This window comes from Scylla paramamosain, chromosome 1, assembly GCF_035594125.1.
Source record: "Scylla paramamosain isolate STU-SP2022 chromosome 1, ASM3559412v1, whole genome shotgun sequence".
NCBI lineage: Eukaryota > Metazoa > Arthropoda > Malacostraca > Decapoda > Portunidae > Scylla > Scylla paramamosain.
Window position 1 is genome coordinate 26,683,692 of NC_087151.1, and position 23,952 is coordinate 26,707,643.

The 23,952-nt window shown below is 38.0% G+C and overlaps 1 protein-coding gene across 11 annotated transcripts in view; it reads right to left on the bottom strand.

Moving 5' to 3' along the window:
- Positions 1 to 1,795: 1,795 nt before the first annotated feature.
- LOC135102267 (protein eyes shut-like) overlaps positions 1,796 to 23,952 on the bottom strand; it is an 80,664-nt gene continuing 58,507 nt past the window's right edge. For 9 of the 11 annotated variants that reach the window (XM_064007217.1, XM_064007227.1, XM_064007267.1 and 6 more), the window contains 11 exons: positions 23,602 to 23,814; positions 20,895 to 21,086; positions 20,716 to 20,798; positions 20,332 to 20,496; positions 19,479 to 19,947; positions 18,657 to 18,820; positions 14,327 to 14,432; positions 12,894 to 13,040; positions 11,182 to 11,340; positions 9,245 to 9,390; positions 1,796 to 7,088 (listed from right to left, as the gene is read on the bottom strand). In XM_064007217.1, the coding sequence (XP_063863287.1) occupies positions 11,183 to 11,340; positions 12,894 to 13,040; positions 14,327 to 14,432; positions 18,657 to 18,820; positions 19,479 to 19,947; positions 20,332 to 20,496; positions 20,716 to 20,798; positions 20,895 to 21,086; positions 23,602 to 23,814 (1,697 nt within the window). In that variant the 3' untranslated portion in view covers positions 1,796 to 7,088; positions 9,245 to 9,390; position 11,182. Of the gene's footprint in view, positions 7,089 to 9,244; positions 9,391 to 11,181; positions 11,341 to 12,094; positions 12,226 to 12,893; positions 13,041 to 14,326; positions 14,433 to 18,656; positions 18,821 to 19,478; positions 19,948 to 20,331; positions 20,497 to 20,715; positions 20,819 to 20,894; positions 21,087 to 23,601; positions 23,815 to 23,952 lie in introns of those variants that run through there. The other 2 variants (XM_064007234.1, XM_064007305.1) reach the window with 2 other exon arrangements.

Sequence of the window (23,952 nt, forward strand, 5' to 3'; positions counted from 1 at the left end):
AGCTGCACATCTCATTAGGAAACTACATCCAGTTCACTACAGACATAAGAAAGAGACTGCCTGCCAGCAAGAACTTAAATTAAAATATAATAAATGAGGAATGAATTCCTGATGGGCACAGAGGCATATAGATCCATAGCCACAAGCCTTTTAAGGATTTTCCCCAGTAGGGTAAGGCTTCAGTACCCTTGCACCATCAAAACTTGGAACAAGACTTGGCAGTGACAGTTAACTTTGTTGGCAGAAGGAATCTTATTTCTATAATCTATCAAAGATAATTATATATTTTTTTTTTATAAAACAACAAATTAATATCCCCAAGCATTTAATCAACCTCAACTTAAATCTATACAATTAAGAAAAATCAACATCTATAATGGTTTACCATAGTTTTATGAAAATATTGTGGCTGAACACAGGTCTTCTTGGCTATATGTTACTGACAAGTGAGCTTGCATTAAAATGCATTACGCATTTCAGTGTACTATGTCTACATTGTACACATTTTTTTTCTTCAGCACACAAGCCAGGTTTCAGCCACCACCATATCTATATTACTTCTTAAGTTTCAGAAGTTATCACAGTCACTTAAAAATTAAGCGAAATTTTTGATTAACACAAATTTTTTTGTATAAAATTATTTTTTACCATCCCTCCTCTAAGAAGTACTAATACATTTTGACAAAAAATTTGCATCAAAAAATGTATAATGCAAAACAAATTCCATAAACAAGTCTCTGAACTGTATTGTAATACAGGTACACCACACATTTATTGGCAACCCATGGTTCAGCACTCAGCACCTCCTTTACTCTAGAGAATATTTTGACAAAGATTTGGAGACGATCTGAAATTCCAGCAAGTGCCGGACTCAGGGGCTGATTGATAACATTCCTCTAGTTACCAGTAAGAGCAAGCTATTAATTCTAAAGGAGTTGCGCTATTTCACAAAGTTTTATATAATACACATAAAAGCAATGGAGCAGAAAATGACTATTTCAGAAATTATCTTCACCATGGAAACAAGTGCTGTCTGTGGTGAACTCTGCTGGCACATTTGTGTTAATAAATATATGAGATATTTGGAGTAATTGTAAAAAAGACTTATGTGTACCTAAAGATTTATTTTCTAAACTAATCTATGAGAAATGGATTCACTGAAGAGGTGAAGAGTTAGACTGCTACCTATATATCTGCAAATTTTCCCCTATGGCACTTACCTGCTTAATTTCAACTTTCATCCTCATCTGAGAACTGTGAGAGTAGAGGGAGAAAGTGAAGAGTTTAACAAATACAAGTACTGTAATAGTAGTAGCAGTGAGGTGTTGTGATTTATTCCCCTACAAGAACTGTCATTATGAAGGCCTGATCTGGAAGCATTCTGGTTCTAGTTAAAGACTGGGAGGTTTAACCCTTGCAATGACACCTCCTGATGCAGTCTTGCTTACTTTGTGTGTGTGTGTGTGTGTGTGTGTGTGTGTGTGTGTATTTACCTAGTTGTATAGTACAGGGTCCAAGCCAAAGCTCAATTAGTCCTGTCTCCATACCCGAATTTGTCCAATCTCTCTTTAAACATGTGCACACTCTTTGCTGCAACCACCTCTTCTTTTAAGTTATTCCATATTTCAACCGTTCGATGCGGAAAGCTGTATTTCTTAATATCTCCCAAACAATGACTCTTCTTTAATTTCTTCATATGTCCCCTTGTACGTCTATCTCCTTCCTCCACTTTTACAACTAGGTCATCTCTGTCTATCTTCTCCATGCCGTTTACTAATTTGAACATTGTTATCAGGTGTGTGTGTGTGTGTGTGTGTGTGTGTGTGTGTGTGTGTGTGTGTGTGTGTGTGTGTGTGTGTGTGTGTGTGTGGCCTGATCTGCTTTTATTTCTCACAAACATCCCTGAATTTTCTTTGTACTTCTCACTTTACTTCCAAAGACTGTATAGCATTTTTGTTGTCTCAATGTTACTGTTATCAAAAAGATCACCAGTAATTTGAACTTCATTTTCTATACACAGTCTTTGTAATTTACCTACTTGTGTCTTCTGGTCTTCCTCTCTTCCTATATCCTTGTGATCAGTCCATTCTCTTTCTCTTAAACCAAACTGCTACAGATGTTGCATGATACATGTGGCTGCTGAGAAGAGAGGATAAGGGAAGAGAGGAGGACCTGAGGGGAAAGGTGAATAAATAACATACGAGTAGACCATAAACAGGAAATGAAGGTTGGATTATTGGTGAGCTTATTTTTGCCAACAGTTACAATGAAACAACATAAGAAATATTGTACAGTTTTTTGGAGGAAAAGAGAAAAAAGTAGAAGGAAAATTTAGTGATATTTGGGAGAAACAAGAGAACAGATCAGACTACAAAAATAAACTGTAAAGAAGAATGCATTAGGGAGGTGCCATTGCAAAGGCTAAGCCTCCCAAGTTCCAACCTGAACCAGAACCAGCAGCCCTTTTCAATGTCATGTCCTCAAAGCAAGGTGCAAAGGGAAGAAAGGCTATAGTCTAGAGGGATGAAACTAAAGATCCTGAGCCTGCAGGAAAGGTTTCCAAAGGTTTTAAGTGATATTTCACATAAATCAGAATTTTGATAAGTTGGTAAAGGCTGAGTCCCTGTTATGCTGAGTTATGGAGGTTTTACTGAAGTGGCAGATTGGATCCCTGTATTGTGTACACTGACATAGAGATAAAAATTATCAGGTGAAAGGAGGAAGACTATTATTGTACATTTACATACAGGGGAACCCTTTGATATGTTCTTAAAATTTGTGGTATAGGAGGGCAGTTGTTGGAAGGTATTAAGACCTCCTTTGGAGAGAGTTTTGCTGCAACAGGAGTGAGACAGAGATGAGAGATGTTTCAATGGTTGTTTAATATTTCTAGGGATGGCTGTATGATAACGATGAAAGTTAAGTAGGAAATGTTGGTGGAGGACTGAAATAAAATGGAGTGGAATGGGCAGCAGTGGTTGATGTCTTACTAGAAGAGTGAAAGGTAACTTCAGAGAGTGGTGGATCAGTTCCATAGGATATGTATGAAGTAGAAACTGAAGGTGAATATTGGGAAAAGTAAGGCAATAATTCTTAAGAGGAAAGAAGTGGGGATGCATGACTTTTGGATACCTTATAAGATGAGTGTGCTGGCTGTAGGAAGGTTATGAAAGGCAGGCATATTACACGATCACTAGCAAGAGTCATGTCTAGAAAAGTGAGTTGTGGTTTATTTAAGGAATAGTGCTCTTCTGCCAACGATGATGTGTAGATCAGAAACCTGGAAATAAAATAAGGCACAGCAATTAAGGGTATGCTACAGAAATAGTTATCTGAGAGAGGCATGTGAAGTAACAAACGAGAAAGCAAGATCAATGAAAATATGTATGAGGACCTGTGTGTGTTGTAATTTGTGGAGTACTGGAGTAGGTGGGAAGGAAGATATTGAGATGATGTGGCCATGCTGAGAGGATGAAGGGTGAAGAATTTGTAAATAAAGTGTATGTGAGTGAAAATGAAAATGAAAGGAAAGGATAAAGGAGTATATGTATGAAAGAGATGTTAGTGAAAAACAAACACTTAAACAAGAAGGGAATGTTTGGGTATTGAAATGCAGAGGCTCATCTGCCATAACCACCTTCTTTGGGGACACTCCTGGAGAGGAGATAGATAGGTAGATAAACTGTGTAAACTGTTGATAGTTTAGCACACAGCTTCTCAAATGAAGGAAGGAAAGATATGGCAATAAAAGGCATGTAATCTGCTTCATGGTGTGAAACATCTGGTGGTAGAAGATTCTGCCAAATCCTCCACTCATCTTTCTCAAAACATATTGGTGAATGGCTTTCTAAATAAAATCTAACTCCTCTTTGGAGTGTCTTTCACTTTCCCTCCAAGAGTAGTTTCACCATCTGCACCACTCAATATCTGGGGTGTTAATTATTTATGATTCAGGCAGTTATACCTCATCATTGTCACTTAAAAAGTAATGTCTGTGTACTATCAAAGCCCTCTGACTTGCTCTTCAGGGCATCATCATAATCAGTCCATGTCAGAGGATGCTGTAGTGATAAGAAAATAATTGTAAGCAGTAACATTCAAGTGGGTCAGACCAGAAAGGGTATGATGTAATGGTATTCCCAGCTCATAAGGCTGATGTGCCAGCAGCTTTAATTTTCTACATATATTCAAATGGGGCATTCACAATAGTCTGAGTTAATGGTGATCACCTGCTGTTTTAATCTAAGACTCAGTATGTGCTCCCACAAATCTCTGGAAATGCACATTATAAAATAGAATCTGGTGATAATTTTGATATACTGTACCTATATGCTACAAAACATTAATCCTAAGTGTTTATGGTAACAGTATCCACGAGATCTAGTGATGCACACTCAGCAGAACAGGGACCTAAATATTCGCAACTAGGCTCTCAGTGTTTTCACATTTATTCTAGTCTCCTATTACATATTTAGTTTCAAACATTTTTTTCTATTGGTTTCTACAGGAAATAATGTTTTATTTAGCAAATCCTGAAAAAAACTGAGTAAGTATTATTTGTGCTGCAGGGATACTGTGCCAAAACCATACCAAGATGGAAGAACCAGCTGATATCAAACACAATGACTTCTCCAAAACACCAGAGATATGAGTTTGCAGTGCTGTTGTAAAACCTTGGTCTATACATGTGCTGTGGTTGCTTGCATAAACATATCATGAAAGAAGAACAAAGGTGTGAAAGGATGGGTTTCTATTTCCAAAGAAGAAATCCGTAACTCAGAGAAGATGATGGGAGACACGATGTAAACAGACAAAAAACAGCTCTGACTGAGAAGACATTGGGAGACTCAACATCAACAGACAATCTTCACCAGTGTCCTGCTGAAATTTTACATCAAAATTTTTTTTTGTTTATTTCATATATCCCAGGATTTGTAAAGTTTTATGTTATTTGTATAACTTAAATGGGTAAAGTAAACTTATATAGAGATGAAAAAATAGCATTCATCCCAAGGTGATGATACATCCCTGCCCCAAGACAGTGTGCACAATATTTAGCTTGTTTTGTTATATTTTTTTGCTCTCTAGTTAATGAGGTTGGCTAAAATAATAGTTAATTAGTTGGCTTGATAACACAAATGACAAAGATTTTTCCACCGTACTGATTTTTTTTGCATAAAATTAAGTCAACTGGTGAATCTGGCAGTTTTTCCAGACCATTGCAAATGCCCAATTTGAAATAGATAAAAATATATATGTAAAAATTGATAAAGAATGTATCAGAGCAATACATGAAAATGATTAAAGAATCTCCCAAGCTAGATTGCTAAGACCATATAGCTCTACTAAGGATACAAAAGAGCACTACAGATCCCTCACTGAGAAGCTACTATGACCAGGATTGAGCTTGCAACCTTTCTGCCATAAGCCCAGCATTGCACTGTGCAGATGACCAACCCCATAACAATACAGAACTAACATGTTCAAGCATTGTCATCATACAGGATGGCATGACATCACAGCACAGATGCCATGTTCCACAATATGTGCATGTAAACCTACAAAACTAAGTTTCAAAACATCCCATGCACCCTAGTATTATAATGTTGTATGCATGTACAACATTGGTTCCTCAGCAGAAATTCTTTAAGTTGTATGTATGAATAGCATATCCAATTGGAAAAATGGCCATGCATATTAAGTTCTTATAGTTAATTATGGTCTGTGACTGTTTCTGATGTGACACAGGCCTAGAGGTGTTATATTGCTATATGACAGCTGGTTCAGCAATATGATTGATCTGATTGCGATTAGGAACTACAAGGGCTGATAAACCAGTAGTAAACATGTGTGTACTATCAGCTATCAAAATATTCTCATAGTTGTCAGATTTTGTCTGATGATGACTCCTTGCAACTTTCTGCTTCAGAGGCATTCACTGGTGACTGCAGTGATGCATTTCATTGTGTGTGTGTGTGTGTGTGTGTGTGTGTGTGTGTGTGTGTGTGTGTGTGTGTGTGTGTGTGTGTGTGTGTGTGTGTGTGTGTGTGTGTGTGTGTGTGTGTGTGTGTGTGTGTGTGCATTCATTGAACTAAGTACTTTATTCAGATATTATAAAATACATCATATTACAATATACTGTTGTATATTTAAAATATAATTCTAAAAATAATTTTAGAAATATAATTATGAATGTCAAATTGTAGCTTAACTGAATGTGCTCAGAGATGAGATTTCTAGAAGACATTTATCCTTGCTTATATGGTTCATTAAAACTTGCTGAATATATAGTATAGGAATTATATATTAATATATTGTATAATAATATCATGTCATGTCTTGACAGCATTTGATGATATCATTGCCAAATTACTGTTTGTATCACTGTCTTATTTATTTTCAATAACATCACCTACTTTGGGCTTTTCCTGAAAAATTACAGCATTCTTTTTAAAATATACTGTGAACAACCTGGCAATCTTCGTGGCTAAAACTGAATGAAAGGAAAAATTTCTTGTCAAAGTTTCAACAAAGCTTCAGAAATATATCCTTATTAAAGTATTACTGACAACCATATTTCTTATCTTATAAATCAAATAGAGTCCTGTAATGATAATTACAACAATAATTCAGTTTTAATAAGATATAAATTATCCTGAAAGGGTTTCTGTAATGCAGAATGTTATATTAACTTACCAGTAAGTGTGACAACACTCAGTAAAGCTGTATGTACTTTAATATTTTACTGGAAGTCTCAACACACCATTGATGCCTTCCACTCTCCTGCATTATGAAACATTACATGCTTCATAAAATCATGATTATGTAGGTCCATCTGATTGAACATCAAAATTATGGCACTTGACTAATAACTTCTTAGCATGGGGCCTGCCTAGACCTCTCCCAAATCTGGAATCTATTACAAGCATTTCAATAGTGATGGCATCAGCCTAAACCTCTGAAATCTATTACAAGCATTCTGATATTTAATTACAATATCATAACTATAATTTTATCATATACTTGCCTTTGTTTTTTCAAGATTTGTAGAATTTGATGATTACTACCACAAAGGGATGTCACACCCACTGCAAAGAGAAAGAATAAGTGATTGTAATTTATAACATTTATAATATTGGAATATTGGAAGGAATTTACCAGATTCTACTCACTCACTGATTAAAAAAGAACCAAAAAGAACCAGTGTATGGAGCAAAATTAGTGCATGCACGTTTTTATTTTTTTTGATGTATGAGATCTCCCACTGTCTTGCAGAACATCAAAACATGTATGCATGAACAACAAGTGCACAAAGCCTGAAGACTGGAGGGTCAATGCCCATTCAAGGGAAGCATACCTAACAATACATATTTCTCCACTCTGGCAGTCCCTATAACATACTGTATATGTTACAGTCAATACCTGAATCCAGACAATTTGTAAAGTGACTTATTTTTTCAGGCAATTTGTGAACTGCCTGGTTAGGTTAGGTTAGGTTAGGTTAGGTTAGGTTAGGTTAGGTTAGGTTAGGTTAGGTTATAACCTAACCTAACCTAACCTAACCTAACCTAACCTAACCAGGCAGTTCACAAATTGCCTGAAAAAATAAGTCACTTTACAAATTGTCTGGATTCAGGTATTGACTGTAACATATATAGGTTTTTAAAATGCTTTCCAGAATATTATCCTTATTCATAGATTTAAGTGAAAAACAACACAATCACAGAACCTTCTATTTGTCAGTTCTTTTTTATTCTAAACTTTTATCATGTCTTCAGCTATAAAAGATAATTATGCAAGATTTTTTTTTTGTGTTGTTTACATTGTATTTTAACAGATGAAAAGGTGGAAAAGTCCTTATTTTAATAATTTCAAAATAATTTTCAGAGACAATGGTTAAATATGGCTTCCTGGCTGATTTAAATTAATTATTTATGGTATTCATTATATTGAGGGAATTATGAACAGATTCTAAAATCTCATCCTTCCTATTGGTCTTCTTAAGATACACTGGTGTTTGTTAACTCTTTTACATGTACAAGTATGCCTTATCCTGTACATGCAAGATGCCTTGATTTTTTGCTTTGGTTGCTATAGAAGGGATTTCCAGGCCTCCATTCTTAAATGTTAATTTATCTTTAGAGGGCCAGTGGGTGCCAATATACATGAGACCTATTCTAGCTTCTCTCCAACATCAGTAAGTATCATATAATAATATCAAGTGATAGTGTGTTGCAGCTCAACTATGCCAGACCATGGGATCATCTGCAAAGGGAAAGTTCAGTGTCATTCATCTATGGTCGTCTGCTGCTGGCCGTTCCTCTACAGAAAGAGCTCAGAACTCGTACAGTCCACTCTTTGGGTAGGACTGAGACCACTCACACACCACACACTGGCACAGTGAGGTCACAACCCCTTGGGTTACATCCTGTACCTACTTGATGCAAGGTGAACAGGGCGTTACACATTAAGAGGCTTGCCCATTTGCCTCGCCACACCTGGAACTTGAACCTGGGTCTTCTCAGTTATCAGCCAAGCGTGCTGACCACTACACTGCGTGGTGTGTCATTAGGTGGAGGTTACAGGAGGCTGTCACAAAACATGACCCAAACTGGAAGTGATTTTTTGCTGTCTTGCATTACTCAAAGTCTGCTGTATGTGTCTATTCTTATCTCTCCTCTGTTGACCTGCTACTTCCAATAACTTCACAGCCTTACCTTTGTATCTCATGAATGGCAGGTGTCCTGTATTGCCCAACTCAACATGCTGATCTGCACTAGCCCAAACTCACACATATTCTCAGAGTTCAAACTGCACCCACCATGTGCCTGCAAAATCCCTTGCTTGCCTGCAAGCAAGCCTGCACAGAACTGGGCATGTGTAGGAATGGGTGGATGGATGGATGTGTGTATGTGTGCTGCAGGATGGGGATTGTGTTAAGTGAGGCCACTATCCAGGCTATCCCCTTTGCAGGGACAGCAGCCTGATGATACAATCCATGACTAGGTTGAAAATTAATGTTACTATATTTCTTGTGCATCAAAAGAGGTGACTAAAAATGGTGATCTTTGGGACTGTTTAACTTCTTACCTACTTTTTAAGGAGATCTCACCCTAGTATGTAGTTAATACGATGATGATACGCCTATTAACATTAATCACATAGGTAATATGCGGCAAATGTTAAAAAACAATCAATAATGAGTATTTTTCTGTTATTTCCTCATTAATAAAAAAAATCTTACATGTAACAGCATTGCTGTGGTGTGGGGGCTGCATGATCATTCTCCTGATGAGGAGCACATGCCAGTGACAGGTGTGGTGACTGGAAGAGCTGTGGTGGTAGTGTTGTATCAGAACAACCCAATCGCTGACCTTGTAGTTCCATCATCTGTTTGATGAATTATGGATCAGTCATGTTTAACTGTAATCATTAGTGCTGAGAGAAAGGCACCTGCCATTTACACCATCTTCCTCTGTATCAAGTGAATGCTGCCATAACTATTACAAGAAACCCAAATGCAGAAATGCTGTTAAAAATGTCTTCGAGGAAAATAACACACTGTGCTAGTCACAAAGTGTTTAAAGAAAACACAAATTTTGAGACAAGAAGGGGTGGCTTTGAAGATAATTTGTATGACAGTCTTTCTTGCTTTAAATATTATATATATATATATATATATATATATATATATATATATATATATATATATATATATATATATATATATATATATATATATATATATATATACTGGATGTGCTGAAAAGTGTCCAACCTCAATTTTTTCCTGCTTGAACAAAGAAAGCATGGTTGATGTCTGGTGTATGATAGATAAAGGCAACTCATGCGCATGTGTAAACTTTTTTCCTGCCTGCATATAGTGTCAATCACTGGTAGTCACTGTATGAATGAGGTAGTATACTTAATGAACATTGGATTTTTAATTCTATGATATGGTGGAACAAACTGAGCAGCAGTATTGCATCAAATTTTGTTAAAATCTTGGTAACAATCAAGCTGAAACCATTAAAAAAATGGAACAGACTTTAGAAAAGAAGCCATGTGTATTATATAAATCAAGGAATGATACAACCACTTAAAAGATGACTGCACATCAGTGGACAGTAAACCACATTCTGTTAGGTTAGGTTAGCAATGAGCAGAAATGACAGGGTTGTTGATCAAGTTTGAACTTTAGTCATGCAAAATTGTTGTATTACCATCTGAGAATTTTCCAATCATGTATGGATAAGCATTGGTCTGGTGCATAACAGAGGACTCAGCCATATACTCATACTGTCTACCAAATTTGTGCCAAAGCTACTAATGATGAGTAAAAACAACTCCATCTGGAAGTCACACAGGATATGCTGGATTGCACAAGCAGCATCCCTAACTTCCTGAATACAGTGATCACTGGTGATGAGTTGTGGGTTTACAGATATGATCTTGAAACCAAGTTGTAGTCATCACAAAGAGATGCTCAGTATCACCAGGGCTGAAAAATCCACAGCAAGCACAAAGCATGTGAAAATCATGTTGCTCATCTCTCTCTCTCTCTCTCTCTCTCTCTCTCTCTCTCTCTCTCTCTCTCTCTCTCTCTCTCTCTTGATTTTTTTTTACTCTCACAGGGTTAGGCATCATGAGTGCACACCACAAGGACAGAGCATTACAAAAAGAATATTATCTGGAAGTTATCTATCATCTTTGTGATGCTGTAGGCAGCTGGAACTTGGCAGCTACATCTTGACAATGTATCTGTCCTTTCTTCACATTTGATTCAGACTTTCTTAGCTAAAACAATATTCCTGTGGTTTGACAGGTTCCTTACTTTTTCATTATAGCTCTTTGTGATTTTTGCCTCTTCCTTGAGTTAAAAATGCCAATGAAAGGGATTTGATTCGAGTCATGAGAAGACAATATGCAGAACACATCACACTTGTATGTTATTTCAAAAGAAGCCTTTCAGAGATGCTTCCATCAATGGCAGGACTGCTGGGACAAATGCATACAGTCACAAAGAGTATACTTTGAAGGGAATTAGGGCTTTAGGTGTTTAGGTATGTATTTTTATTCTTTCCAGCCTGTAGATCTGATACTTTTGAACATGGGATATATTTTTGTTTACAATTACTGAAATAAGTTATTTTAAAGTTTTTTTATACATTAATCACAAACCTCAAGAGCAAGGCTGCAGATCTTGTCCTTGAGATAGGGAAGAGAACCTGATAGGGTATGAGCTCTGGTGTACTGTCACATCCCTCATGCAGCCCACAAAAGGTTTTTGGAAGTGTCCCTCACTTCCATATTTTATAGGTATTTCACCAGGGAAGCCACCTGGAACAAATATGAGATACTACAGAGAAACTGCATTATCATTACTGTTATATTATCATTATCATTATAATCATTAATTATTTTTCTTTGTGGGAAATGCCCAACAAAGTGTTCACATCCATAACAATTTATGTGTATGGCTGCTTTGTTTTAGTATGTATGTTTTCTTGTACTTGTTTGTACTATAGTTTATATACTGTCTGTATTATGCTTTTTATGTGTTAATGTATTCATATTTCATGATTTTATGTATTATCTTTATTGTGATTTTAATATGTTTATTTTAACTGTGTTTATGTATGTGTATTTGTGTATTATGGTATGGTACTCAGTGTGGTACGGTTTTAATGTGTTCGTTTTAAGTAACTTCGTTTTGTTAGCTTTTTGCAATATCTAGCTTTTCAGTTTTGTGTGTTTGCCTTATCTGTGTATTAATTTATGTGCTCTATGGTCAACATAATGTCTGTGGTATGGTTCTAATAATATTTTGTCTTACTAGTTAGCACAGTATCAGGCATCATCATGGTGATATAAGTTTGTCTGATGCTTTCCAGATGATACTTGACTGTTACATTTCAGTATTATAATGCTGTGATTTCTTACTATGGATCACACTGAGGGTTATATTTGTAATTGATATTTTGTGGTCAATAAATACCTATCTATATATACATATATGTATGTGTACACACACACACACACACAAATACAATTAGGTAATAACATGCACATACATACATACATAAATACATACCAGGCTAACATTCCTGTAAAAGGAGTGGCTAAGATAAAGCACCTTCCACCACACAAACTAGCCACATTGTAGTAACCACTCCCATGCACTGCAAAACACATCTTGCCGTTTCATCTCATTAACTCTTAACTCTTGTAACAAAAAAAAAAAAAATCACTTTTAGAAAGTTTTGTACAACTGAGACAGTAATGCTTACAATGGCTTCTTGATAATTTGCACACCCTTTCTACTTATGTTTCCTCTTCTAGCATCATTGATATTTCATTTAACACAGCAGGAGTGTACTGAAATGTACTTGTGGCATCTATTCAGTGCTTCAAATTAAGTCAACTGAATAAAAAAGTTGATAGCATGTGCATCAAAACCACCATTGCTCTCCCATTCCACAGCAAAACATCAAGCAGTTCATAATACTAAGTCAGGTCCTCAGAGTTAATATGACTCAATGGTGCATGTCATGTGTGTTGGCATTGGTCACAGCTACTGCTCTGTGGCTAAGGTGTGGCAAGGATTCTGCTGGACTTTCACCTAAGGACCAGGTGTGGGTTAAGAGGGAGTTGGAAGTGCATGACATGCACACTCATTTATCAATCAGATTCATGAGCACTTTGGGATCCTGTTGTAATATTTATAGAAATGTGGCATACTTGGTTTTGTCTTATTGAATGCAATATCAAATATGATTTCATTGTATATTAGAGTATATATACAGCTTGCAAAATACTAACAGTACATATTCAGCAAGACATTCATAAGAATACTTAATCTAAGTTAACAGATTCTATCTGCAAAAACTTACCAATATAAAAAAGTCCATGAGGGTCGTTAAGCTGTGTATAAGTACCAGATGAGGAAGCCTTTTGGGGATGGCCATCTAGGAACGTTGTGACAACAATACCATGGCGAACAACCACCAGACTATGCCACTGACCATCACTCACAGCTTCTGCAGTGAACATATTCATTGTGTTAGTGGTTAAGAAGCTGTGTTTACCTAGTTCCCTTACTTGTATTTACCTAGTTATAGTGTGTAAGTTCTGAGTTATACTTGTGTGGTTCAGTTTCCATACTTAAATTTGTCCAGTTGCACATGCATCTAAGTGTGTGAGTTCTCACCCAACTATATTTTAAAGAAATTAATCAAGCTGTGTGTGTGTGTGTATGTGTATTTACCTAGTTGTATTTACCTAGTTGTGACATACAGGAGAGGAGCTAAGCTCATACTGTCCCATCTCCATAACTGTTTTTATCCAACTTTTCCTTTAAGTCATGAATATCTGTAGCACACACCACTTCCTCTTCCAGTCCATTCCATGCCTCTATGCTTCTATGAGGGAAGCTAAACTTCTTTACGTCCCTTCTGCAAGTGGTTACTTTTAGTTTTCTTCCATGTCCTCTTGTTTCTCTTTCATTCATTATAAAGAGATGTTTCCTATATAGTTTTTCCATCCCACTCAGCAATCTGTACAATGCAATCAAGTCACCTCTCTCTCGTCTCTTTTCCAAGATTGGGAGTTGCATTCTAGCAAGTCATTCCTCATATGACAAATCTTGCGATTCTGTTATCATCTTTGTTGCTACTCTCTGTATTCCTTCCAACTTTCTTATGTGCTTTTTTTCATGTGGTGACCAAATTACCACTGTGTATTTTAATCTTGGACGTATCATTGTGGTGATTATTTTCCTCATCATTTCTATATCCAGATAAGCATAGGCAACTTTTATGTTTCTTAGTAGGCTGAGAGTTTCACCTGTTATCTTGTTAATATGTGTGTGTGTGTGTGTGTGTGTGTGTGTGTGTGTGTGTGTGTGTGTGTGTGTGTGTGTGTGTGTGTGTGTGTGTGTGTGTGTGTGTGTGTGTGTGTGTGTGTGTGTGTGCTTACCTAGTGAAAATCCACTGATGTATCCATACAGTAGTCATGCATGCAATACATTTAATTTTCTATAGTGTTTACACATATTTTCATCTCAGGATAAATCACATATGTCAAAGGTACACACTGGCACACTGTGGTGAGCTTCTGTTGACTGCCATGTTATGATTGTGAAGCATCAGAGGTAAAGTATGTTAAACACAAGAGGGTAGAGTATGAAATGGTAGACCAAGGAAGACTTAGGATGTGGCTCTGAGGAAGAATTTTTAAAGCAGAGAAATCAATCAATAATCTGTTTAAGAATGAGCATTTTTACTAATGAAGGACACATTAGTGACACTCCCAGTCTGTAGCTCACCTTTCACAAGGAGATGTCCCAGGCTGCCACCACCCAGGTGCCAAACAACTTTCACCCGGCCACCCTCAAGACCCACTCCCAGGTAATCTTCACCTGGTGCCTCCACCTGTACCATAGGGGATAAATTCTTTCTTAATTCACTGTGATACACTCATAGCTATCCATATTACATTTGCTTTCATTATAACATAACCATACTTTGCAAATTCTGAATAGTCTCTGCCAATCTTTCTCAACTCCCAGCTGCTAACTCTGTACAGCTTAACTCCTGTTTGATTTGCAACAAATGGGCGGTCATGGGCAGCTTTGTAGAAAATTATTATCTCCCTAAGTTTTTCTTTGCTTGTGCTCATTTTGGGCATGTTAAGAGCATGTGAGGAAGCAAAATAAAGCTGCAATTTGTCTCTGCACTTGGTGAACATAAAACCCTCTGTTTACTACAGCCTAGGTGCTACTGAGTCTACTCAAACATTCGCTCTGGTGTCAGGTTCATTAAGGTTGTGGCAACTGTAATGGTTATCATCACACTGTTTACACTATCTAGTACACAGTAAGCATGGACAGTGAATTCATTGTAACCTCTGTAAGACACTGGAGCACATTAAGTATAACATCCAAGAAAGAATAGAACAATAGAGAATAAATCCAACAATAAGTGTGTCTCAACCTAGACAATGCTATGGTAATTCATGGGTAAATATCAACAGTCAGGTTTTGAGAACAGCCCAGCCACAGCCTGTAAACCTATACTACACACATCCACCCAGAAAGAAATTGAAAGGAATGACTATTATCTCTGATACTAAACAGTGGATTATGTATCTGTCAAATTATTCAGAGAATACAAATGTTTTCCAAAGTATTCAAATGCAAATAGGAATACTTCAACATCAACTATAGGAGGAGGCAGTAGACACCTGCCAAAACGATAATTACTCCCAGTGAGACTCTAAAGCACTGTTCAGGGGGTGCTGTGAACTTATCATTAAACCCAGCCATGACCTCACTGAACGTTTCCCTTTGTGTCTCACAACACAAGGGGGCAGTCACAGCCTGCCCTCTAAAGACAACTCTCTTCCTCCACACAAACCTACAAGCACTTAATAACACACACACCCTTCACTCAAAAATTTTAAAATCATCATGGCGACTCCTACACCAGCCTCGGAGTCCCCATCTGGGGAGGGGACCATAAATGTCCCCAGGTCGGACTGCCTTTCTGTCGACGACCCTAAGTGTCTTGACACCCCCTCAACTTTTTCTTCATTAACTTCTGCAACATTCGCGGTCTAAGATCTAATTTTCAATCTGTAGAACACCACCTCTCCTCTTCTAAACCTCATCTTCTTTTCCTCACTGAAACTCAGGTGTCTGAGGCAACTGACAGTAGCCCCTTTTCTGTTCCCTCCTACTTTCTCTATCCTCATTTTCGATCCAAAGCTGGATGCTGCGTTTATGTGCGCAATGACTTAACCAGCTCTCGTGCCCACGCTCTTGAATCTTCCGAGTTTTCCACCATCTGGCTATGACTACAGAGTCACTCTCATACTAAATTTATCTGTGCTGTATACCTCTCTCCTAACTCCTCTGACTATAAGAAATTCTTTGACTACTTAACTTCCAAAGTGGAGCACATTCTGACCCTCTTCCCTTTTGCAGAGATCTCCATTCTTGGAGACTTCAATGTTCACCACCAGCTTTGGCTTTCCTCTCCCTTCACTGACCATCCTGGTGAACTAGCCTATAACTTTGCTATCCTCCATGACCTAGAGCAATTGGTGCAACACCCTACTTGTATTCCTGATTGTCTTGGAGATACGCCCAACATTCTTGACCTTTTCCTGACCTCTAATCCTTCTGCTTATGCTGTCACCCTTTCTTCTCTGTTGGGCTCCTCCGATCACAATCTCATATCTTTATCTTGTCCTATCACTCCAATCCCTCCTCAGGATCCCCCTAAGCAAAGGTGCCTCTGGCGTTTTGCCTCTGCTAGTTGGGGGGACCTGAGGAGGTATTTTGCTGATTTTCCTTGGAATGACTACTGCTTCCGTGTCAGAGACCCATCTTTGTGTGCTGAGCGCATAACAGAGGTGATAGTGTCTGGCATGGAGGCATACATTCCTCATTCTTTTTCTCGTCCTAAACCTTCTAAACCTTGGTTTAACACAGCTTGTTCTCATGCTATACATGATAGAGAGGTGGCCCACAAAAGGTACTTAAGCCTTCCATCATGCACTTTATATTTCTGCCCGGAACCATGCCAAGTCTGTTCTCCAACTAGCCAAAAACTCCTTCATTAATAGAAAATGTCAAAACCTTTCAAGATCTAACTCCCCTCGCGATTTCTGGCATCTAGCCAAAAATATCTCCAATAACTTTGCTTCTTCTTCTTTCCCTCCTCTACTTCAACCAGATGGCACCACTGCCATCACATCTATTTCTAAAGCTGAACTCTTTGCTCAAACCTTTGCTAAAAACTCTACCTTGGACAATTCTGGGCTTGTTCCTCCCTCTCCTCCACCCTCTGACTACTTCATGCCACCTATTAAAATTCTTCGCAATGATGTTTTCCATGCCCTCGCTGGCCTAAACCCTCGGAAGGCTTATGGACCTGATGGGGTCCCTCCTATTGTTCTACGAAACTGTGCCTCCGTGCTTGCACCTTGCCTAGTCAAACTCTTTCAGCTCTGTCTGTCAACATCTACCTTTCCTTCTTGCTGGAAGTTTGCCTACATTCAACCTGTTCCTAAAAAGGGTGACCGTTGTAATCCCTCAAACTACCGTCCTATTGCTTTAATTTCCTGCTTATCTAAAGTTTTTGAATCTATCCTCAACAGGAAGATTCTTAAACATCTATCACTTCACAACCTTCTACGAGTATCTGATCGCCAGTATGGGTTCCGTCAAGGCCGCTCTACTGGTGATCTTCTGGCTTTCCTTACTAAGTCTTGGTCATCCTCTTTTAGAGATTTTGGTGAAACTTTTGCTGTTGCCTTGGACATATCAAAAGCTTTTGATAGAGTCTGACACAAAGCTTTGATTTCCAAACTACCCTCCTACGGTTTCTATCCTTCTCTCTGTAACTTCATCTCAAGTTTCCTTTATGACCGTTCTATTGCTGCTGTGGTAGATGGTCACTGTTCTTCTCCTAAATCTATTAACAGTGGTGTTCCTCAGGGTTCTGTCCTGTCACCCACTCTCTTCTTATTATTCATTAATGATCTTCTAAACCAAACTTCTTGTCCTTTCCACTCCTACGCTGATGATACCACCCTGCACTTTTCCATGTCTTTTCATAGACGTCCAACCCTTCAGGAGGTAAACATATCACGCAGGGAAACCACAGAACGCCTGACTTCTGATCTTTCTAAAATTTCTGATTGGGGCAGAGCAAACTTGGTATTGTTCAATGCCTCAAAAACTCAATTCCTCCATCTATCAACTCGACACAACCTTCCAGACAACTATCCCCTCTTCTTCAATGACACTCAACTGTCCCCCTCTTCTACACTGAACATCCTTGGTCTGTCCTTTACTTATAATCTGAACTGGAAACTTCACATCTCATCTCTAGCTAAAACAGCTTCTATGAAGTTAGGTGTTCTGAGAGGTCTCCGCCAGTTTTTCTCACCCTCCCCAGATGCTAACTCTGTACAAGGGCCTTATCCGTCCATGTATGAAGTATGCTTCACATGTCTGGGGGGGGTTCCACTCATACTGCTCTTCTAGACAGGGTGGAATCAAAAGCTTTTCGTCTCATCAACTCCTCTCCTCTAACTGACTGTCTTCAGCCTCTCTCTCACCGCCGCAATGTTGCATATCTAGCTGTCTTTTACCGCTATTTTCATGCTAACTGCTCTTCTGATCTTGCTAACTGCATGCCTCCCCTCCTTCCGCAGCCTCGCTGCACAAGACTTTCTTCTTTCTCTCACCCCTATTCTGTCCACCTCTCTAACGCAAGAGTTAACCAGTATTCTCAGTCATTCATCCCTTTCTCTGGTAAACTCTGGAACTCCCTGCCTGCTTCTGTATTTCCACCTTCCTATGACTTGAATTCCTTCAAGAGGGAGGTTTCAATACACTTATCCACCAATTTTTGACCACTGCTTTGACCCTTTTATGGGACTGGCATTTCAGTGGGCATTTTTTTTATTAGATTTTTGTTGCCCTTGGCCAGTGTCCTTCCTACATAAAAAAAAAAAAAAAAAAAAAAAAAAAAAAAAAAAAAAAAAAAATGCAATTATTTCAGCATGAATACAGAATATGAACACTCCATCACTGGTGACTGGATTGCAAAGCTGCTGTACTGCAAATGTGAGCACACACTTACCTGTCCACGCCATAGAAGGAGTCCATGGAGGGCTGAGGTGGTGAAGTTAAGTGCAAAGGAATCCAAGTTAGGAGTAGGAGAGCCATGCTGCCCTCCACTGCCCACCACCCCAAAACTGTATCCACTGAACTTGGCGCCCAGGCTGTCACCTCCCCAGCCACCAGCTAGTACAGGAAAGTTTACCAGTTAAAGAGGCCACACGAAAATATTGTAATATTAGAAATGATATACTAAGTAGTTTTTAGGTCACTTCTCTTAACATGAACTGCTCTTACCTCTAAGACATTGCATCCTAAAGATTAATATCTAGCAATGAAAATAATAAAACAAAAATATCAAATTGTGACAGACAATTATGAAAATAGAAACTAGCATCATTACAGTATTGCTTATTTCTTGATTACATCAACATGAAAACAGAAACAAACATTATTACAATATTCCTTATTCCTTAATTACATCAACACATCTTCTTGTGTACTTAATTTGCATTTTCTCAATAAAGAAAAGAATATTGATAGAGGGCTACAATAGCTAAAAATAAAATTCCTACTTTATTAATCCCCAAAAAAGATTAGAAAAGTTGTCGTCAGATTGGCCACGTGAGTTTTGGGTGCCCTGATGTTCTCTTGGAATAGTCAGTCATCAAAAGGTGAAGAAACAAAATCAGAAAGCTTCACCTAGTTTATCATTGAAAGAGATGAAAGAGTAGATAGTATTATATTCTGAATATAACTGAACAATAATTAAAATGAAGCTTAGGCAGTGAAGCAGAGGGAGGGCAAATTCATAAGAGTAGTGGCCATGTATCATATCACTAACCTGTCTGGCAATGTATGCCATAATATCCTGGGGGACACAGGCATCGATAATGATCATTAACTCCCTTCACTTCTCTTTTCTTTATTAGCCCCTTTTTGTTTGAGTCTTTTTCTGTTTTTCTCATGTTCTGGCCTTTTTTTCTTTCTTCCCTAAATCTACTCAGATCTTCATTTCCTGTAACAAACATTTCTCCAATAACACTTTTTTTTTCATTAGCAGACTCATTTCTTCCCTCTTTTTGTATTTTAGAGTCTTCTTTGATATAAGTCTTTACTACTTCTTCAGGCCAGTCACCATCTGGTCTATCAAAAAACATGTACGTTGTTGAAGAGATTGTGGAACTGCCTAGAGATTTCTGTAGGCGTTTCTGCCTTCCAAGGGGCTCATCAATGGGGATGCAGGCAGCACCATTAATGCACTGGTGATTAAGGCAGGCTCGAGGCAGTTGGCACCTTCTCCCTAAGTAATTCTGAGGAAGGACAAAACACTTTACGAGTGTATTTTCTAAGTACATACTACTTCCAAGTTTCTAGTTAAGGATTCTGGTCAGCTACAGGCTGTGGTGTAACTAGCATATGTTTGTACAATGGCATCTCTAACTGCCTCATAAGACTGGAATTGCACTCAGATGCATGGTGTCTATGATGTATGGATGCTTAAAATATGCAATAATTTTAAACTTGACATATGGATGCTTAAAATACACAATAATTGAAAACTATCTGATGAGAAGAAAAACTGGCATCACAGGCATGATGCAAGAGCAGAACTCTGTCCACTATTTTCATGTGCTGGCAACCTAGCCACTACCAACTTTATGCACCTGCATGTGTTATACAAAGATCTGACATACCTGAGTACATGTGCAGACAAATGTGTCACCAGCTGGTGTGCAGGTGCCGCCATGGAGACAGACCTGATGTCCACATGGGGTGCCATCACAATCTCCCAGCCCAACTCCACGTAAAAGTTCCCCATCAGGAACACGCAGGTCATGTTCTATTCCATTTATGATGATCTGTCAGCAAAACCAAATGACAACAGTCTATGCCAGATGCTGAAAATTCAGAAGACTGAAGAGTGTGAGCGTGAGAACAAGTTAAGTTGTTGTGCATGGTGACGCAACTTTCAGCAATGCACTAAAAGTGAAGCCTGCTTGATTTCCTAACTTAACTAGTAACAGGTATGTCCAATGTAACTGGCAATACACTGTATGAGGTGTAGAATGAGAACTAACCTGTCTAATGCAGCCTTGGTAGGCTACCAGTCCCTCTTCAGGTGCTGCACCAAGAGGCACCACTGAGTAGTCTGGCACTCCACCTGCATGAAGGGACACAAATCTGCCTCACAACACTCAAAGTTGGGGAAATTATGTTCAGAAATTACCAGTATTTTTCAGCAGATCCAAAAACTGACCTATGAACACTTCAGTGTGAATATCAAGCAGGGCTGCAGAATGGGTTGGTGCTGGAGAAACAGACCGAATTGTGTGGCCATGGAATGTCATTGAGCCAGTGCCTTCCACTCTTGATACTGTCACAGTCTGCCACTCACCCAACTTTGCCATGGCCTCAGAATGTAGCATGACTAGTCCAGGAGCATGCAAGCCTTGGGTGTTTGGATGAATGCAGGGAGGGAAAGGAAGATAGAGAACAAGAAAAAAAAATGTAGTGTTATGATAGCTTTGGCATAGAAAGAGATAGTCTCTTCCTGAAATAAATAAGTTACATTAATATACATTAGCAAGATAACTTATTCAAATACGCTGCTACATCTGTATTTGCAGGTTCTCTACTTATAGATTCTTTACCTAGGGCACTTGTATGCTTACTTGTGTTTTTTTACTTCAATCCTTATCCATGAGTCAGCAAAATTGAATGAGAAAGTTAGTGACCATACAACTGAAGACATAAATGATTTCCAACCAAGAAAGTACAAATAATGGAGTAGATATTCAAATGTTGAATATGACAGAGATGAGAAGCTGAGATTGGCAGTCGTCATATTTCTCTCAACATAAAGGTTCAGTGCAATATTTTTTCTAATTTCAACTTTAACCTTTGTCTATGAGCCAGCAAAGTAGAGCAAGAAAGGCTGTCACCTCATGCTACCCTCTAATCCCACCAACACTCATCAGGTACAGTGTATGTGGGGAATGACTCAGTGTCTTCTTCAGTGGAACACTAAATATTCACAGAAATTCACTATTTGTGAAGGTCTATGTCCCCATAACCTCTGTAGATTTTGAGGGAGTGTATGTAACCTGATTGACTCTTAGCTACTTCATCCTGGGCAACTCAGTGACGAAGCACTTAGCATGCTTGATTCATAACAAAAAGGTCTTGGATTGAGATGCCTCTGTTTATTAGCAGAGAATAAGCAGGACATAAGCAAGCAAACTGTGAGTCGTGACCTAGCAATCTAGCAATCACACCAAGATTCCCTAAGCCAGTATGGTATATGGTTTAATTCCTCCTAGCCACAGGGGGAAATCTTTTTCCTGCATTGGAAGTGTATAAATTGCTAATTAATTAATGTAACCTCATTTTTAAAGTCTACTAACTTGTTTATTTTAATACAATGCAATATGCATGTTGTCATTTTTAATTTTCAATATGTGGAACATCACCTTTCCTCTCCTAAACTTCATTTTCTCAGTGAAGCACATGTGTCTCAGGCTACTGACAGCAATCTCTTCTCTGTGCCCTCCTACTTTCTCTATCCTTACCTTCAATCCAAAGCTGGATGTTATGTCTATGTGCATAATAATAACTTGTTATCATGTCCATGCTTTTGAGTGTTCAGAATTTTCCTGGTTATAACTTCAAAGTCACTCTCAAAACAAAATTCATCTATGCTGTACATCTCTCCTTCAACTCTAACAATAAAAAATTCTTTAACTAATCAACTTCCGAAGTGCAACACATCCTGACTTATTTCCCCTATGTGGATATTGCCATTTTTTGGAGATTTCAGTGATCATCAACAGCACAGGATTTCATTTCACTGACCAGCCTGGTGAACTAGCCTTTAAGTTTGCTAACCTCCACAACTCTGAGGAATTAGTGCAGCATCCTACCCACATTCCTGACCATCTTTTAGATATGCCCAACATTATTGACCATTTCCTAACCTCTAATCCTAATATTTTTTTTCTGTCGCTCTGTCTTTTCCATTGGGGTCCTCTGATCACAACCTAATATCTTTATTTTGTCCTATTGCTTCAATTCCTTTTCAGGATCCTCCAAAGCAGAGGTGCCTTTGACATTTTACCTTCTTTAATAGAAGAACCTGGGGAGGTATTATTCTGACTTTCCATGGAATGACTATAACTTCCATGTGAGGGACCCATTTTTGTGTGCAGAGCAAAAAACAGAGATGATAGTGTCATGCAGAAAGCTTCAATTTCCAAACTACCCTCCTGTCACTTCTATCCTCCTCACTGTAACTTCATCTCAAGTTTTCTTTCTGACTGTTCTGTTGCTGCTGTGGTAGGTGATCACCTAAGGCAGTCACCTATGGGAGGTGCCCTTATAGAAAAAGATAAATACATAAATATTTTATCAGTGTTGCCCTTCACATTTTCAGTAATGAGATGATGCCACTCTGTTACTACTGAGTCTATGAGAGAAAAAATCAATTACTTCTTATAACCTCTACCATTACTGTACAATTATTGAGGCTTTATCATGGAAATACTTATGGACTATATTCCATCAATAGTGAACAAATTTTTAAAACATATAATGAGGAAATATGTTGTGGAAAGACATGAAAATAAAAAAATTGTAAATGTGTTCAATTACAAAATATATACATATTCTCATACTGATTTGTCCTTATTATAAGCTAAAAAAATTTAGTCAATAGAGATGAAATAAGTCATCAATAAAAAAATCTTTCCTTACTGAATCCACACATACACACACACACAAAAAAAAAAAAAAAAAAATAAATAAATAAATAAATATATAAAAATAAATAAATAAATAAATAAATAACACTACAACAAATGATATCTGATGTGTACTGATAATTTTTTTCCTCTGAAAGTCATCAGAAACTACCTCCTTTTATCAGATACTTAAGTCAAGACAAATCTAGATTCTTTTATAATACTCACCAAGATAAAAGGTAAACTGTAAAGTGCCATTGACAAGCACAAGGGCCATGAAATCTCCAGAGTTTCTCACAGGCAATGCAAGAAACAAAATACCATTAGGAGAGGCTGGCTTGAAAGACATTGTGATGTGGGATTCCCGACGGAGACTTCTGGTGGCTGGAAGGCTGGTGTAAGACCCTTCGCCAGAGAACTGAAGGTCTGTGATATTCATGGCTGCAAAAAATATCATAAGTTACTTAGAAATTTAGAAATGCAATATACAGAATAAAAGAAAGCAAACCCAATTTGTCTGCTTGACCTTAGATTGATGCTCAGGATCTTTAAGGTGTGTTAAGATGTGAGCCAGCTTAG